At 43.0% G+C, this 18,125-nt stretch overlaps 1 protein-coding gene across 4 annotated transcripts in view; it reads left to right on the top strand.

Moving 5' to 3' along the window:
• Positions 1-18,125, top strand: part of ezrb (ezrin b) — a 142,182-nt gene that overhangs the window by 28,357 nt on the left and 95,700 nt on the right. The window contains exon 1 of one of the 4 annotated variants that reach the window (XM_068044763.1): positions 7,198-7,251. The exons of the other annotated variants lie outside the window; for them this stretch is intronic. Coding sequence (XP_067900864.1) covers positions 7,213-7,251 — 39 coding nt within the window. The 5' untranslated portion in view covers positions 7,198-7,212. Of the gene's footprint in view, positions 1-7,197; positions 7,252-18,125 lie in introns of those variants that run through there. 4 annotated transcript variants of the gene reach the window in all.

Below are 18,125 nucleotides of genomic sequence, written 5' to 3'. Positions count from 1 at the left end.
TAGGGATAGCCTGGGAAAGTGGCATTGAGGTAGATCATCCTGCTCCTATGTTTCTAAGGGTTTTTGATTTGATTTGATTTAGAGATACAGCACTGAAACAGGCCCTTCGGCCCACCGAGTCTGTGCCGACCATTAACCACCAATTTATACTAATCCTACACTAATCCCATATTCCTACCACATCCTCACCTGTCCCTATATTCCCCTACCACCTACCTATACTAGGGGCAATTTATAATGGCCAATTTACCTATCAACCTGCAAGTCTTTTGGCTGTGGGAGGAAACCGGAGCACCCGGAGGAAACCCACGCAGACACAGGGAGAACTTGCAAACTCCACACAGGCAGTACCCAGAATTGAACCCAGGTCGCTGGAGCTGTGAGGGTGCGGTGCTAACCACTACGCCACTGTGCCGCCCGCACAGTTTGGTAGTGGAGATGAAAAGCTGGGGGTTATCTTTATTCCCAGGATCATTTTGGAATGCAGAGTGCAATTTCGGCAGAGGAGAGCAGGACCCGATGGTGCTTTGTGCCCCAACCAGATCTGGAGATGAATAGCTGAAACAATTGTCTGCCTTATTGGGAGGGGGTACAGGGTTTGAAGGCCAGAATAGGGGACAAGGGCATCGAATGTGTAATTGAGAATATATTTAAATAGATCAGTAGCTGCAGAAATATCGTAGCAAATGGCAGGGTGAAGGCAGTTTGCAAGTGTTGAAAATCACTTGAGTTATTACCCCTGGGTTTTCTGGCCCTGTAGCAGAAGTTGTTTGATTTGCTCCTACACTCCAACACAAGGAGACAGGTTCTTTTTCAGATAAGCTATTAGTAGCTAGTGATTTGGCTTCATTGTCTCACAACAGATCATGGAGGCAATGTTTGTTCATTCGTGGGATGTGGGCATCATTGGCAAGACCAATATTTCTTGCCCATCCCTAATTTCCCTTGAGAAGGTGGTGATGAACCATCATCTTGAACTGCTGCAGTCCATGTGGTGTAGATACACACATAGTACTGTTGGGGAGGGAGTTCCAGGATTTTGGCCCAGTGACGTTGAACATAGAACATCCAAGTCCGGATGGTGTGTGACTTGCATGGAAGCACAACCTGCAAGTTTTCTTCCATCTGGTGCCCTTGTCCTTCTAGGTGGAAGAGGTTGCGTGTTTGGAAGATGCTGTTGAAGGAGTCTTGGTGAGTTGCAGCAGTGATCTTTGTAGATGGTACACACTGCTGCCACTGTGCACCGGTGGTAGAGGAGTGAATGTGGTAGATGGGGTGCCAATCAAGCAGGCTTTGTCTTGGATGGTGTTTAGCTTCTTAAGTGATTTTGGAGCTGTACTCATCCAGGCAAGTGAAAAATATTCCATCATACTCCTGATTCTGTGCCTTGTAGATGGTTGACAGGCTTTGGGGAGTTACTTGCAGCAGAATTCCCAGTCTCTGACCTGCACTTGTGGCCACAGTTTTTTATGTGGCTAGTCCAGTTAAGTTTCTGGTCAGTGGTAACTCCCAGGATGTTAGTGGGGATTCAACGATCGTAATGCCATTGAATGTCAAAGGGAGATGGTTCAATTCTCTTGTTGGAAATGGCCATTGCCTGGTACTTGTGTGGTTCAGATATTACTTGCCACTTAGCAGCCCAAGCCTGAATGTTGTCACCATCTTGCTGCATGCAGACACCAACTGCTTCAGTATCTGAGGAATGTGTGAGAGAAATGTAGAATGTCGTAAATAGCATTTAGATGCAATTGAGTGGTGATATTGGCAATGTCTCTACACGTGTGCGTGCATTCTCTCTCACACTCACACTCATGGTGTGCTGCACTTGACTTAGAGTCTGAAACAAATCTGAAGTAAAGAGTGGGAGGTGGCACGTAGAAATATTGATCTCATTGGCAAGGCTGGGCACAGGGATTTTGACCTATGCCTGTGAGCAGCTGTAGTGTAGTGTCAATTCCAGTAATTGTATTGGAACTGATGCAATGCAAAACTGCTCAAATGCTAATTTTACCAGAGGCTGTTACAGGGATAAATTTGTAGTTCTATCTAGTGTGCATCAAACTTTCCAAACATTATAATTCCGAGTGGCACCTCCAGTGGCTTTTGATATGTGACCAGAACTGACCTCTCCTATAACATCCCAGTACTAGCTAATGGCCAGTATTGTCTCCTTCCCTCGAGCATTACCAGTACCAGCTAACTGCTTTTTAATTAAAACCAACTGACATTGTTCATTTTATTGGAAACCACCAGGAACAGAAGTACTGGGGACACGATGCACATTTACTTTCGAAACATTAGATCCAAACATTATCCAGTAGACTGTAAGCAAGCTCTGTGCTTTTAGCCTGTGAAGAGCTTTTGGAGTAGAGAGTTAGTGGAAACTGTCATATAAAGCAGTTTGTTGTGTTGTTTTCATGAATGCATAGAGGTGAGCAGAAGACATGTTGAGACACTGCTCCCATGCATGCTAAGTGACTTTCCCCTCTTGATTTTCAGCTAATTCTCCTTGCTCTCCTTTCCCATATTGTGCCAAGGAAAAAATGGTGTGCAGTCTACTCGAGACATCAAAATTAGCATATGAACACTCAGCTATGAAATAGTTTTCAGATCCTTTCATTTCACTTCTAGTTTGGGGTTATCAAGCTTTTAATCTTTTATTACTGAATACATGGTATGAAGCCTTTGGGTCTGAGTTGAAATCCATGATCTTTGGTGTTCTGATGGATTATCCAGGAAAGAAGAATTCAAATGGGAGCCAGTGAGCAAGATATAAAAGTTCAATTAGAGCATTATTGTCGACTCTTGGCTTGCAGTTGGGGGAAAAAGCTATTGCACTCCTCTACTAATTATTGTTATAAGCTTTTCCTCGTCAGCTTTTTGCATTTCCAATTCTTGTGCGATTAGTAAACAAATGCTATTCCCATTATGTAAACTTCTCAACTGGTGAACATCTTCTGAGCCCACAAAAGATCATGCCTTTTTTTTAAGGAAGGTGAGAACTAGATACATCTGTCTAAATAGTTGGCAGATTTGCATTTAGAACAAAACAAAGAACAGTACAGCACAAGAACAGGCCATTCGGCCCTCCAAGCCTGCGCCGATCTTGATGCCTGCCTAAACTAACACCTTCTGCACTTCCGGGGCCCATATCCCTCTATTCCCTTCCTATTCATTTATTTGTCAAGATGTCTCTTAAACGTCGCTATCGTATCTGCTTCCACCATCTCCCCTGGCAGCATATTCCAGGCACTCACCACCCTCTGTTTTTAAAAAAAAACTTGCCTCGCACATCCCCTCTAAACTTTGCCCCTCGCACCTTAAACCTATGTCCCCCAGTAACTGACTCTTCCACCCTGGGAAAAAGCCTCTGACCATCCACTCTGTCCATGCTGCTCATAACTTTGTAAACCTCTATCATGTCGCCCCTCCACCTCCGTCATTCCAGTGAAAACAATCTGAGTTTTTCCAACCTCTCCTCATAGCTAATGCCCTCCAGACCAGGCAACATCCTGGTAAACCTCCTCTGTACCCTCTCCAAAGCCTCCACATCCTTCTGGTAGTGTGGCAACCAGAATTGCACACAATATTCTAAGTGTGGCCTAACTAAGGTTCTGTACAGCTGCAACATGACTTGCCAATTTTCATACTCTATGCCCCGACCGATGAAGGCAAGCATGCCGTATGCCTTCTTGACTACCTTATCCACCTGCGTGGCCACTTTCAGTGACCTGTGGACCTGTACGCCCAGATCTCTCCGCCTGTCAATACTCCTAAGGGTTCTGCCATTTACTGTATACCTCCCATGAGTATTTTTTATATATATGTATATGTTCAGAGCCTATATGTCCCCTCAACTTAATTTAAGGATTATAATTTTTCCACTTTGTAATCTCAATTGGCTATCTTTATCATGGGGGTTAAAGTAACTATCTTTATAAAGTACCTTTTAATATTTTAAGAAAATGCTTGAGGCAGGCAGGAAGTAAAGGAAATGAGGAGGAGGACAAGACTGAATACATGATTTCCTTCCTGATATTGGCATAGTTATGGGTTTTGTGATGTGGCTTCTCAAGGTAAAGTGTATTTGGAGCTGACCTAAAAGAACATTACTGGACCACTGAAGTGGGAGGGAACAAAAGTAATGTACAGCCCGAATAAAGGACCAAGCCAGGCAGGAACAGTTCCTCAGTTGGGGATGGAGTGAGGCCTAGGGAGATTTGACAGCGAGGATCAGATTTTAGTAGGTTCATGAGGCGTGGGGAGCCAGTGGAGTTGTGTAAGAAAAGGGATGGTTAGATGTGCAGGTCAGGACTTAGCATTTTTTTGAGTTCTCTAAAATTTGAGGCGGTGGGGGGGGAGGCTGTTAAAAGCATTTGAGAAATTCATGCTTGAAAGACGAAGATGCTCTCGGGTGAGGCTTACAACAAGATAGTGGCATAATGGACAAATGTCTTGGAGATGGTTGGCAAAATGCCATCTTTCTGATGTCAGGCTGAAAATTTAGCTCAGTGAAGTTGCACATTGCCATCATGCATTGGAAAATGTTTTAATGAAGCTACATCAGTCTGCTTTGCTCATGGAGATCTGTGGCTCTGACTTACCATTTGGAGCAGGAGCGTTTTCCTATCTCTTCCCACATTCAGTTCATTATCACTGCTGTGTGTTGAAGTCTTAGCCTGATTTAAGTCAGATCTGCATGGATCACTGACCCAAAGTCGATTTTAATTTCATGGTAATTATTGTAGAAATTCCTCACTAAATATTGAAGAGATTTAATGTAATTGCCAAGTTCCTATGTTTAACTGCATTGCAACTGATTCAATCATTCTTGCATCAAAGGTTTGTGTTCTAATTCATGAACTAAATGTAATCAACACTGTCCTGTTTCCCAATTATGAAATTATTTTGGAAAGAAAGAACTTATATTTGTATAGCTTCTTCCATGTACCCGGGACAGCCCAAAGCACTTCACAGCCAGTGTATTACTTCTGCAGTACAGGGCAGCAGAGCATTTAATTTCCACGCCGCAAGGTCTTACAAAGGGCAGTCTGATCAATGACAGGTTAATCTTTGTATTTGGTTATGTTTGTTGAGGGATAAATATTGACCAGGACAATGGGAGAACTCCCTTGCTCCTCCTCTTCAAATAGTAGCAAAGGATCTTTTACATCCACTTGAGTGCAGAAAGGGTCTCAGTTTAATGACAATACAGTACTCCCTCAATACTGTATCGAATATGCGTGACACAGGTATGGGGATCAAGAAGGTAGAAGTGGAGGAACCTCAGCCCTTGCAATTGTCCAACAGGTCTAAGGGACTAGCAGCTAGTATGGATGAAAGCGGGGGCTGCAGGGTGGCTGAGCGAATTGACCATGGCACTGTGGTACCGGAAGTCATTCAAGCAGGGGGAGTTAATAGGAATGTGAATAGGAATAGTAAGGGAAAATTTGGTTAGGGAGATGGGCACAGTTCTCTGCAGCCAAGAGCAGTAGTTCAGTAGGCTCTTTTGCCAGGGTTTGGGACATCTGTTCTGGGCTGGAGAGGAACTTGCAGTGGGAGGGGGAGGAACCAGTTGTCATGGTCCACGTAGGTACCAACGACATGGGTAGGACTAGGAAGGAGGTTCTGCTTGGAGAGTATGAGCAGCTAGGGGCTAAATTAAAAAGCAAAACCTCCAGAGATTATTACCTGAGCCACGAACAAATTGGCGTAGGGTAAATAAGATTAAGAGGGTTAAATGCACGGCTCAAAGATTGGTGTGGGAGTGGCGCAGTGGTTAGAACCGCAGCCTTACAGCTCCAGCGACCCGGGTTCAATTCTGGGTACTGCCTGTGTGGAGTTTGCAAGTTCTCCCTGTGTCTGCGTGGGTTTTCTCCGGGTGCTCCGGTTTCCTCCCACAAGCCAAAAAGACTTGCAGGTTGGTAGGTAAATTGGCCATTATAAATTACCCCTAGTATAGGTAGGTGGTAGGGAAATATAGGGACAGGTGGGGATGTGGTAAGAATATGGGATTAGTGTAGGATTAGTATAAATGGGTGGTTGATGGTCGGCACAGACTCGGTGGGCCGAAGGGCCTGTTTCAGTGCTGTAACACTAAACTAAACTAAAAAAGGGTTTTGATTTATGGGGCACTGGCGTCTGTACTGGGGAAAGTGGGAGCTGTACTGTTGGGACAATCTTCACCTGAACTGTGCTGGGAACAGTATTCGGGCAAGTCATATATAACTAGGGTGGTAGAGAAGGCTTTAAACTAAGTAGTGGAGGTGAGGGAAGATGTGATAAATTCGCAACAAGGTAGATGAATTGACGACACAGACGAAAGTAAACTGGTCTGATCTAATTTCCATTAAGGACGTGGCTGCAGGGTGACCAAGTTTGGGAACTGAATTTCCAAGGGTATTTGACATTTAGGAAGGAAAGGCAAAAAGGAAAAGGAGGTAGGGTAGTGCTGTTGATAAAAGATGAGATCAGTACATTACTGAGATAGGCTCTTAGATTGGAAGATCAAGATGTCGAATCAGTTTGGATGGAGCTAAGAAACAGCAAGGGGCAGCAAATATTGACAGGAGTTGTTTACGGGTCACCAAACTGCAGTGTTAATGTAGGGTACATAATAAATGAGGAAATTAGAGGTGTGTGTAACAAGGGTAATACAGTAATCATGGGGACTTCAATCTGAGTATAGACTGGGTAAACCCAATTGGCACTAATTGCTGTGGAGGACAAATTCTTGGAATGTGTGCAAGATGGTTTTCTAGAACAGTATGTTGAGGAACCAACCAGAAAACAGGCTATTTTAGATCTAGTATTATGCAATGAGAGGCTAATTAATGTCGTTGTAAAGGAGTGACCACAATATGATAGAATTTTACATTAAGTTTGAAAGTGATGTAGTTCACTCTGAAGCTGGGGTCTTAAATCTGAACAAAGGAAACTATGAACAAAACTAAGAAGGTATGAGGGCAAATTGGCTGTGGTAGATTGGGAAGCTACATTAAAAGCTATGACAGTAGACAGGCAATGGCTTTCAATTAATGATTTACAACCAATCTATGTTCTATTGAGGGACAAAAACCCAGCAGGAAAGGTGATCCAACCATGGCTAACGAGACATTAAAGTAAAAGAAAAATTCTGCGAATGCTGGAAATTTGAAAAAAAAACAAAGTGCTGGAAATACTCATCAGCGCAGGCAGAGAGAAGCAGAGTTAATGTTTCAGGTCTGTGACATTTCATCAGAACTGGCAAAGGTAAGAGAAGTATTCGGTTTTAAGCAAGTGAAGTGGGGTGTAGTGGTGGGGAAGAGAACAAAAGGGAAGATGTGTTAGGGTAGGAGAGATTAAAAAACAAAGATGTCATGGGATAAAGGCCAAGAGCATGTTGATGGTTGTGATGAAGGACAAAGCATTAGTCCAGAGAGAGTGTTAAATAGCTGAATAATGAGCAGCTCTGTCCAAAAGCCCAACATGAAAAATGTAACCCCACTATTTAAGAAAGGAGGGAGAGAGAAAACGGGGAACTACAGACATGTTAGCCTGGCATTCGTAGTAGGGAAAATGTGAGAATCTGTGATAAAGGATGTGATAACTGGACATTCAGAAATAATGGTAGCATTGGGCAGAGTCAACATGGATTTGTGAAAGAGAAATCATGTTTGACAAACCTGTTGAAGTTTTTTGAGGATGTAACTGGCAGAATAGATAAGAGGGAACCAGTGGAGGGTAGTAAGCAAAATTAGAGCACATTCTTGAACACAGTCCTTTTGCTATCCTACAGATCCTGGATTTAAAATAAATTTATATACATTCTTAGCAAGTCTTGTGTATGAGACAGCATCTCAAATGGAGCAGTAACACAAATCAACTTTATGTATTTAAGTCTGCAGTATCCAAAAATCTTAATTGTGAAAGTTTGATGAATGGGATACGAAAGACTCCATTTGGCATCATCCAGCATTGCAATTTCTAGTCCTAAAATAATACCAGATAAGATTGGGGGTAATATACAAGCGTGGATTGAGAATAGATTAAGGGACAGAAAACAGAGAATAAATGGGTTGTCAGGCTTTAACTAGTGGGGTACTACAAGGGTTACTGCTTGGGCCCCAGCTGTTCACAATCTATATCAATGATTTGAATGTGGGGACCAAATGTAATATTTTCAAAATAAAAAGAAGAAATGCTGGAAATACTCAGCAGGTCTGGCAGCATCTGTGCAGAGAGAAGCAGAGTTAACGTTTCAGGTCAGACACCCTTCAGAACGTCAGAGTTCTGAAGAAGGGTCTCTGACCTGAAACATTAATTCTGCTTCTCTGCACAGATGCTGCCAGACCTGCTGAGTATTTTCAGCATTTCTTTTTATTTCAGATTTCCAGCATCTGCAGTATTTTGCTTGTAACATTTCCAAGTTAGCTGATGATACAAAACTTGGGAATGTGAGGAGGATGTAAAGACACTTCAAGGGGATTTAAGCAGGCGAAGTGAGTGGGCAAGAACATGGCAGATGAAATATAATGTGAAAAAATGTGAGGTTATCCACTTTGGTAGGAAAAACAGAAATGCAAAATATTTCTTAAATGGTGGGAGGTTGGCAAGTGTTGATGTCCAAAGGGACCTATCTGGGTGTGCTTGTTTATAAGTCATTGAAAGCTAACCTGCAACAAGCAATTAGAAAGGCAAATAGTATGTTGGCCTTTATTTCAAGAGTATTTGAATACAAGAATAAAGAAGTCTTGCTGCAATTGTATACGGCCTTGGTGAGAGTGCAGCTGGAGTACTGTGTACAGTTTTGGTCTCCTTATCTAAAGAAGGATATGCTTGCCATAGAGGGAGTGCAACGAATGTTCACCAGAATGATCCCTGGGATGGTGGGATTGTGCCATGAGGAGAGATTGAGGAGATTGGGCCTATACTGTCTAGATTTTAGAAGAATGCGAGTTGATCTCATTGAAATATCCAAAATACTTGGAGGGAATGACAGGGTAGATGCAGGAAGGATGTTTCCCTGGCTGGGTGGGGGTGTGAGGGAGGTGCCGAGAACCAGGGAACACAGTCTCCGAATAAGAGGTAGGCCATTTAGGTCTAGAACTCGTTACCCACAAGGGTGGTGGAAGCGGAGACTTCACTGACTTCAAGAGGAAGTTGGATGGCCACTTGAAGGAAATAAACTTGCAGAGCTATGGGGATTGAGTGGGGGAGTGGGACTGACTGGATAGCTCATTGGAAAGCTGGCATGGACTTGATGGGCTGAAAGGCCGCCTTCTGTGCCGTAAATGACTCTGACTCTTTGACTGAGATGAGGAGGAATCCCGACCACATATGTTGGGTTCGGGTCTATATTCTGTGTCCAGCATTCTGACTTGGTTCAGGTAGGGCTGGACTGTACTGTTTTGTATTTTTGTTTTAATTGACTGTTTTTTCTGTTTCATCGATATGTTTGGTTTTGTCAGGTCAGGCATTTAAAAAAAAAGCAATGGACTCGGGGCCCAGGTTGGGTTTTAATTTTCCACCCGAGCCAGGCTTTATACTCCTATTTCCTGTGCTCCTGTGAATGACTTCTCGTCCTTGGTGATTTCAACCTCCCATCTCAACTCATGCTCGCTCTCCACTGAGTTCACTCTCCTCTTATCCTCCTTTTTAATCTTTCCATCCATGTAAACTGCCCACCTCTTCTTCATAGCCACCCCTTGACCTTACCATCTCACATGGCCTCCCTACTTCCATTGATTCAATAACTTTCTTATTTCACTCTCCACCCACATCTCCTTCCACATCCTCACCCTACCTCCTACTGTGTCTGTCCCAGGATAAAACAACCAGGTGCCTCTCCTGCTTTCCTTCCTTACACTGGCCCATCGAGCCAAACTTCAAGTTCCATCCTGCCCTAACACTGTACTTGCATCTTCCCTTAGTTTCTGTCTTTGCTCCTTCAAGATGCTTCTTAAAACCTACCTCTTTGACCAAGCTTTTGGTCATCAGCCATAATATCACCTTGTCTGATTCTGTGCCAAATTTTGTTTTATAATGCTCCTGTGAAGCGCCTTCAGATGTTCTGTTTCATTAAAGACACTATACATAGATGCAAGTTGTTGTCTTAGTCTCAGCCTGGATCATATGGCTCAAGCCAGTGGTGATCTGACCTGAGGCAAGAGTGTTGCAACAGAGCCAAGACTGACAGCCCTGACTTTCATTTTTAATTGAGAAGAATGAGTATCTGTTCTACTTTCTCTTCTCCTCCCCCCCCCCCCCCCCCCCCTTCATCTTTTAATGGCCTGGAATGTTCTTTTTCAGATTTTTTTTGAAGTTAGTGATTAAAATGGCTTGTGTGATTTTTAAAAAGCAGGAGGTTTGAGTAAGTTTCTTATGTTGAACTTGTTTGACTAGGGTTTTTTTCCCCAGAAGATTGAATAGAAGGAAATAATTTGTTTAGAAGTTTTAATATAGAGGAGAGCTGCTGGTCATAAGAGTGGTCCCGCCTAATCCCACTCTCCAGCTCTTGATCTGTAGCCCTGTAGGTTACTTCAAGTGCACATCCAAGTATTTTTTTAAATGCGATGAGGGTGTCTGCCTCTTGCCAGTTTTTCAGGCACTGAGTTCCAGATCCCCACCACCCTCTGGGTGAAAAAGTTTCTCCTCTCAATTTCCCTCTAATCTTTCTGCCAATTACTATAACTGTCTCCTGGTTACTCAACTCCCTGCTAACAGCAATAGGTGCTTCCTATCCACACTCTCTCTGCCCTTACTATCTCACATGGCCTCCCTACTTCCATTGATTTAATCACTTTCTTATTTCACTCCACCCACATCTCCTTCCACATCCTCACCCTACCTCCTACTGTGTCTGTCCCAGGATAAAACACACACTCTAGTTTTACACACCTCAATTAAATCTCCCCTCAGTCTCCTGTGTTCCAAAGAAAACAACCCCAGCCTATCCAATCTTTCCTCTTAGCTAAAATTCTCCAGTCCTGGCAAGATCACGTAAATCTCCTCTGTACCCCCTCTAGTGCGATCACATCCTTCATGTAATGTGGCCAGAACACACTGCAGTACCCAGCAGAAATGCTGATGCTTACTGAAGTAAGAGAGAATATAATAAATGCATACTGTATCATTTATAACACCTGGATAAAGATGGATTACAAGTTGGTCCAAAGGCCCAGTCTTTTTCACCACCTTAGCCAACAACTGACCAGATGTATTTTGCAATAACAGCAGTTTATTGCTTGGTGATGGAATTAAAATGAGCAACTCTTCTCCCTCCACCAAGTTTTGTTCTGTGCTTTTCATAAAACATGGTTCTTCAGGGGTCTGACAGGTGCTGCTTTTGTAAAGGTGAAACAATGCTATCTTTGTCATGACAAGGCCACTGTAAACTTAACTGTGCAGTTAACACTATAGCATGGAACATAGGGATGCTTTCATGCCACAGCTTTTGAGGTTACCATGTCCTTTCTTGCCCAAGATGCCCATGTAGATTTGCTGCTGTGTAAGAGCTGCTTGACTGTTGGTTCTGATCTGTCCTTCCATCCCATCCAAAAAAAATCACAATTGTTAATCCCTTCAGTCACATGATCAGATCTTAGTGGGATTTGAATACAGTTGACATCTTTGGTACAAAGGGTGCGCTGAATTTTAGAGGTTTTATCTTTCAAATGAGACATTGAACCTGAAGCCCTGCTTGTGGATGTTAAATCTTAACGCTATGTCGAGTAAAGTAGGGAGTTCTCCCAATATTTATATATATACTGTAACTGAAATAAAAACAGGAAGTGCTGGAAATACTCAGCAGGTCAGGCAGCATCTGTGGAGAGAGAAGCAGAGTTAACATTTCAGGACTGTGACCTTTCTGATCTTTGTGATCTTCCTGAGTTCTGATGAAAGATCACAGACCTGAAACCTTAACTCTGCTTCTCTCTCCACTGCCTGACCTGAGTGTTTCCAGCTTGTTCTGTCTTTAAACTCTTTAACTAACTAACTGGTTCTTCATCCATATTTATTTGTTTCATCACATGGTTTCACATGATTTGATCGCATGCGTTTTTAAGTTGCTGATTAACCTGAGTTCCTGAATTGTTCCCTACTGCTAAGCTGGAACAAATAGGCAGTTTAATTGTTTTCCCACAGCTGTTGGACTTTGTGAACTATTCTACAGGGTGAAAGGTAGCTGGCAACAAGGCCTCTGAACTTGTTTGAAGTTGCAGAGCTGAACTTTTTTTTTCGTTGCAGCTGAAAATTTGTCTCTGATCTCAATACAAGAGTGTTCCTCCTGATGTGTGGATGGAACCACAGATGTTTACAGCATGGGATGAAGCCATTTGGTGGTGCTTGTTTATGTTGACAATTTGCTAGAGCAATCCAAAACTAATACCACTGCCTTGCTCTCCCTAAAGCCTTGCATTTTATTATGTGTTTATCTAACTTCCCAATAGATTGCAGTGGTCTCTGCCTCAACCATTCCATGTGGCAAAATATTTTGTGCTCTAACAACTTGATGTACAAAAAAGTCCTTCTGTTTTCTCTTACCCTGCCCAAATTTTTCTTACTGTTCTAAATTGCTGATCCCTTGTCACTTACTCCCTGCAGAGAAAATAATCTTTTCCAAATCGCATTTCATAACTTTTAACAACTTCTTCTGAACCTCTTGCAGGTGTATTTTTGATGCTGTGTTCTCAACTCACTGAGCACAGCAGCCAGGGTTCCTGTTTTTGGCTGTTTATGCTAGAAAGTCTAGCCACCAGGTGGGAAGATTGGGCTCAGCTATAATGCTTCTTGGGGCCAAATGGCCTGCCAACATTTGCTGTTGTCACTTCAAACCATAGAAAAATTATGGCACAGAGGGAGGCCATTCAGCCCATCGTGTCCATTCCACTTGTAGAATGGCTCCTTGTGGATGTAGCACCTGAGGTCTGCCAGCACCACAAACCATATCTCACCAATAGTTGGCATCTTCAAGGGAGGTGGGTTGGTTTGAAACTGTGCTCTGTACTTTCTTAAAGCAGAGTCCCAGCAAGTCTGCAAACAAATGATGCTCTTGTATATTGCAAAGATTTATTTAGCAATTTGAAGTTATTTATACACAGCAACTAATCTGTTGCCCCTCCCCAATGTCCTGTTAGGTTTTTATTCACCCTTTACCCATATTTATATCCTGTACTAATCTGTGTCGTTCCTACTTGACTCATTTTATGCAGCTCACTTGTCAATTGTAGCAGGAATGTCCCAACTATTAGTCTCTTGCGGACTGCATAGATGCTTATCATAGAGCCTCTGGGGGTCACATGTGGATCTCATCCATGTTAAAAATGGAAGGGTCTTGGATCAGATGTTGACTGATTTCTGTTTCTCTATAGATGCTATCCAACCTGATGATGATTTCCAGCTTTTCTGTTTTTACTTAGAGAGAACTTGCAGTAAATGTTCTTGCTACATCCAAATATGCAATTAATTCTGTTTGAAGTGTATTCATTCTTTTGTAGGTAAATGTTCCTTGTTAATTTGTAACATATTATGTTAATATACTGAGGTGATCTAGATTATCCAGATTCATCCATCAATAACTAATCTATCTTGGTGATATTTGGTGGATTTCACCACCAGTGAGACAATTGTGCTTCCAACAGTTCTGTCCAAACCTCCAGGCCCTCAAAATTCAAAGTGACAAACCAATGTACAAACGAATGAGTTGCCTGAGCATCAAAACTGGAATAATGCCTTATTTTATAGGACCATGAAAATTTCAGTCCAAAAGGTCACTTCGACGTTTAGTCATTCTGGCTCCACATCAGAATCATCATCTCTTAATCCCATTTCCTTACTCTTTCCACATCTAATATTTTTCACATTTAATTCACTGTTAAATGTCATTATTGACTTTATCAGCTAATTGTGAATAAGAATTGAATATTCAATAAGCTCCCTGAAATATTTTCTGACCTGCAACGATATGCGCGAGGAGCTCATAGACCTCTTTGTCACTAAGATCAGTACCATCCTATCGGCTGTCTCTGCCGCATCTCTCCCATCCACTAGTCCACCTGGCCAAATCTTTCCTCTAAGCCCTGCCCTAGCCTTGAACTGGCACTTGAACTCTAGTTCCTCTCTTACCTTCTCTCATGTCCTCTGAGCTCATCTTGTCCATGAGACCCACCTCCTGCTCCCTCAATCCTATTTCCCCTAAACTCCTGAGCACCCAACTTCACCTTCTGGTCCCCATATTGTCTGAAATTGTTCATTGTGTTCTCTCCTAAGATCTGTCCCCCTCTTTAAATCTGCCTTCAACACCCTTCTCAAAAAAAAAACAACCTTTGATACTCACTCACTATCCTTGCAAACTAGCACCCAATCTCCAAGCTCCCTTTCCGCTCAAGTTGTTGAACGTGTAGTTGCCTCCCAAATCTGTGCCCATATTTCCCAGAACTGCATGTTTGAATTCCTCCAATCCGACTTTTGCCCTGCCATTGTACTGAAGCTGCTCTTAAAATCGCAAATAACATCCTATGTGACTGTGACAAAGGTAAGCTATCCTTCTAGCCCTGTCTGCAGTCTTTGACAGGTTTGACCACACTATTCTCCTCCGACGCCAGTGGACTGTTGTGCAGCTGGGTGGGACTGCTCTTACCTGGTTCCATTCTTAGCTATCTAATGGTAGCCAGAGTATGACTTGCAATGGCTTCTCCTCCTACTCCCACACTATTAACTTCTGGCGTCCCTCAAGGATCTATCCTTGGTCCCCAGTTCTCATCTACATGCTGCCCCTCGGCAGCGACATCCGGAAGCACAACATTTTTTTTTCATGTACAGTGACACTGCCTCACTACCACCTCTCTTGATTCCTCCACTATTGCTGAACTATCAGACTGCTTATCTGACTTCAAGTACTGGATGAGCAGAAATTTCCTTCAATTAAATATTTCAAAGGCTGAAGCCATTTTTTCAGTCCCCAAACCAGGCTCCATCCCCCTCCCTGGCAACTGAGACTAAACTAGACTGTTCACAACCTTGGTGTCATATTTGAACCCCCCACTCCCCCAAGATGATTTTCTGACCATATATTCGCATCAACGTTAAGACTGCCTAGTTCCACCTCTGTAACTTCACCCCTGCCTCGAATCATCTGTTGAAATGCTCATTCGTGCCTTTGTTATCCCTACTCTTGACGACTACAACGCACAACATGCTTCTGGCTGGTCTCTCTCAATCTTCTCTCTAAACTTGAGGTCATACAAAATTCTACTGCCCGTGATTTAACTCACACCAAGTCCTGTTCACCTATGACCCCTGTGCTTGCTGACCTAAATTGGCTCCCGGTCAAGAAACGCCCTGATTTTAAAATTCTCGTCATTGTTTTCAAACCCCTTCGTGGCCTTGCCCCTCCCTATCACTGTAATCTCTTCCAGCCCTGCAATCCTGATTTTAATCGCTCCACTGTTGGTGGCAATCCCTTCAGTTGCCTAGGCCTTAAACTCTGGAATAGCCTCCGTATAGCTCTCCACCTCTGTACCTCTCTTTCCTCCTTAAAACTTACCTCTTTGACCAAATTTTTGGTCATCTTGCCAAATATCTTAGATTGGTGTCATTTTGTTTTGTAATGCTCCTGTGAAGCACCTTGGAATGTTTTATTACATTAAAGGCGCTATAAGTATAAGTTGTTGTGTCTGACAACATTTTTATTTGGAACCATATTATGGGTGATAGTGGAGGTCAACCTACTATAGCAATCTAACCTTAAACTTTATAATTTACAGTCATATGTAACCTTTACAGTTTGAGGAATGTGACCAAAGTGTGTTTTTAGCTGTCTAAAAGATAAAAACGTAGAAACGTAGAAAAATAGGAGCAGGAGTAGGCCCTTCGGCCCTTCAAGCCTGCTCCGCCATTCAATACGATCATGGCTGATCATCCAAACTCAGTAACCTGTTCCCGCTTTCTCCCTGTATCCCTTGATCTCATTAGCTTAAGAACTCTATCTAGCTCTCTCTTGAATATATTTAATGATTTGTCCTCAACTGCTTTCTGTGGTAGAGAATTCCACAGGTCCACCACTCAGGGTGAAGAAATCTCTCCTCATCTCAGTCCTAAATGGCTTACCCCTTATCAGACTGTGACCCCTGGTCGTGGACTCCCCCGCCATCGAGAACATCCTTCCTGCATCTAGTCTGCCAAGTCCTGTTAGAATTTTGTAGGTTTCTGAGATCCCCCCTCATTCTTCTAAACTCAAGCGAATACAAGCCTAATCGACCCAATCTCTCCATGCGAGTCCTGCCATCCCAGGAATCAGGTCTGGTGAACCTTCGCTGCACTCCCTCCATAGCAAGAACATCCTTCCTCAGATAAGGAGACCAAAACTGCACACAATACTCCAGATGTGGTCTCACCAAGGCCTTGTATAATTGCAGCAAGACATCCTTGCTCCTGCACTCAAATCCTCTCACCGTGAAGGCCAACATACCATTTGCCGCCTTAACTGCCTGCTGCACCTGCATGCTTACTTTCAGCGACTAGTGCCCAAGGACACCCAGGTCTCGCTTGACCTCCCCCTTTCCCAATCTATCGCCGTTCAGATAATTTGTCTTTCTGTTTTTGCCACCAAAGTGGATAATCTCACATTTTTCCACATTATACTGCATCTGCCATGTATTTGCTCACTCAATCTGTCCAAATAACACTGGAGCTTCTCTGCATCCTTTTCACAGCTCGCACTCTCACCCAGTTTTGTGTTGTCTGCAAACTTGGATATATTACATTTAATTCCCTCATGTATATCATTAATATATATTGTGAATGGCTGGGATCCTAGCAATGATCCCTGCTGTACCCCACTAGTCACTGCCTGCCACTCGGAAAAAGACTCTTTATTCCTACTCTTTGTTTCCTGTCTGCCAACCAGTTCTCTATCCATGTCAGTACCTTAGCCCCCAATCCCATGTGCTTTAACTTTGCATGCTAATCTCTTATGTGGGACCTTTATTGAAAGCCTTCTGAAAGTCCAAATATACCACATCCTCCCTTATCCTCGTTACATCCTCAAAAAATTTCAGCAGATTTGTCAAGCATGATTTCCCTTTTGTAAATCCATGTTGACTTTGTCTGACCCTGTCATTGTTTTCCGAGTGCTCTGCTATTACATCTTTTATAATGGACTCTAGCATTTTCCTCACTACTGGTGTCAGGCTAACCGGTCTATAATTCCCTGTTTGTTTTTCTGTACCTCGCTTTTTAAATAGAGGGGTTACATTAGCTACCCTCCATTTCTGTTGGAACTGTTCCAGAGTCTATAGAATTTTGAAAAATGACAAGCAGTGCAGCTACTATTTCTAGGGCCACTTCCTTAAGTACTCTGGGATGTAGGTTCAGGCCCTGGGGATTTATCAGCCTTCAATCCAATCAATTTCCGTAATGTCATTTCCCTACTAATACTGATTTCATACAGTTGCTACTTCTCACTAGACCTTCTGTTCACCAACATTTCTGGGAGGTAATTTGTGTCCTCCTTTGTGAAGACACAAAGGGTGGCACAATGGTGCAGTGGTTAGCACCACAGTTTCACAGCTCCAGGGACCCGGGTTCGATTCTGGGTACTGCCTTTGCGGAGTTTGCAAGTTCTCCCTGTGACCGCATGGGTTTTCGCCGGGTGCTCCGGTTTCCTCCCACTGCCAAAGACTTGCAGGTGATAGGTAAATTGACCGTTGTAAATTGCCCCTAGTGTAGGTAGGTGGTAGGGAATATGGGATTACTGTCGGGTTAGTATAAATGGGTGGTTGTTGGTCGGCACAGACTCGGTGGGCTGAAGGGCCTGTTTCAGTGCTGTATCTCTATAATAAAAAAAAAAGACACAACCAAAGTATGTATTTAATTGGTCTGCCATTTCTTTGTTCCCCATTATAAATTCCCCTGTTTCTGACTGTAAGGGACCCACATTTCTCTTCGCTAATCTTTTTCTCTTCGCTAATCTTTTTCTCTTCGCTAATCTTTTTCTCTTCGCTAATCTTTTTCTCTTCGCTAATCTTTTTCTCTTCGCTAATCTTTTTCTCTTCGCTAATCTTTTTCTGCTTTTACAGTCAGTTTTTATGTTCTCTGCAAGCTGACTCTCGTACTCTATTATCCCCTTCTTAATCAATCCCTTT

This window comes from Heterodontus francisci, chromosome 13, assembly GCF_036365525.1.
Source record: "Heterodontus francisci isolate sHetFra1 chromosome 13, sHetFra1.hap1, whole genome shotgun sequence".
Lineage (NCBI taxonomy): Eukaryota > Metazoa > Chordata > Chondrichthyes > Heterodontiformes > Heterodontidae > Heterodontus > Heterodontus francisci.
Note: the sequence above shows the minus strand (reverse complement) of the source record. Positions and strands in the feature narration are given on the sequence as shown.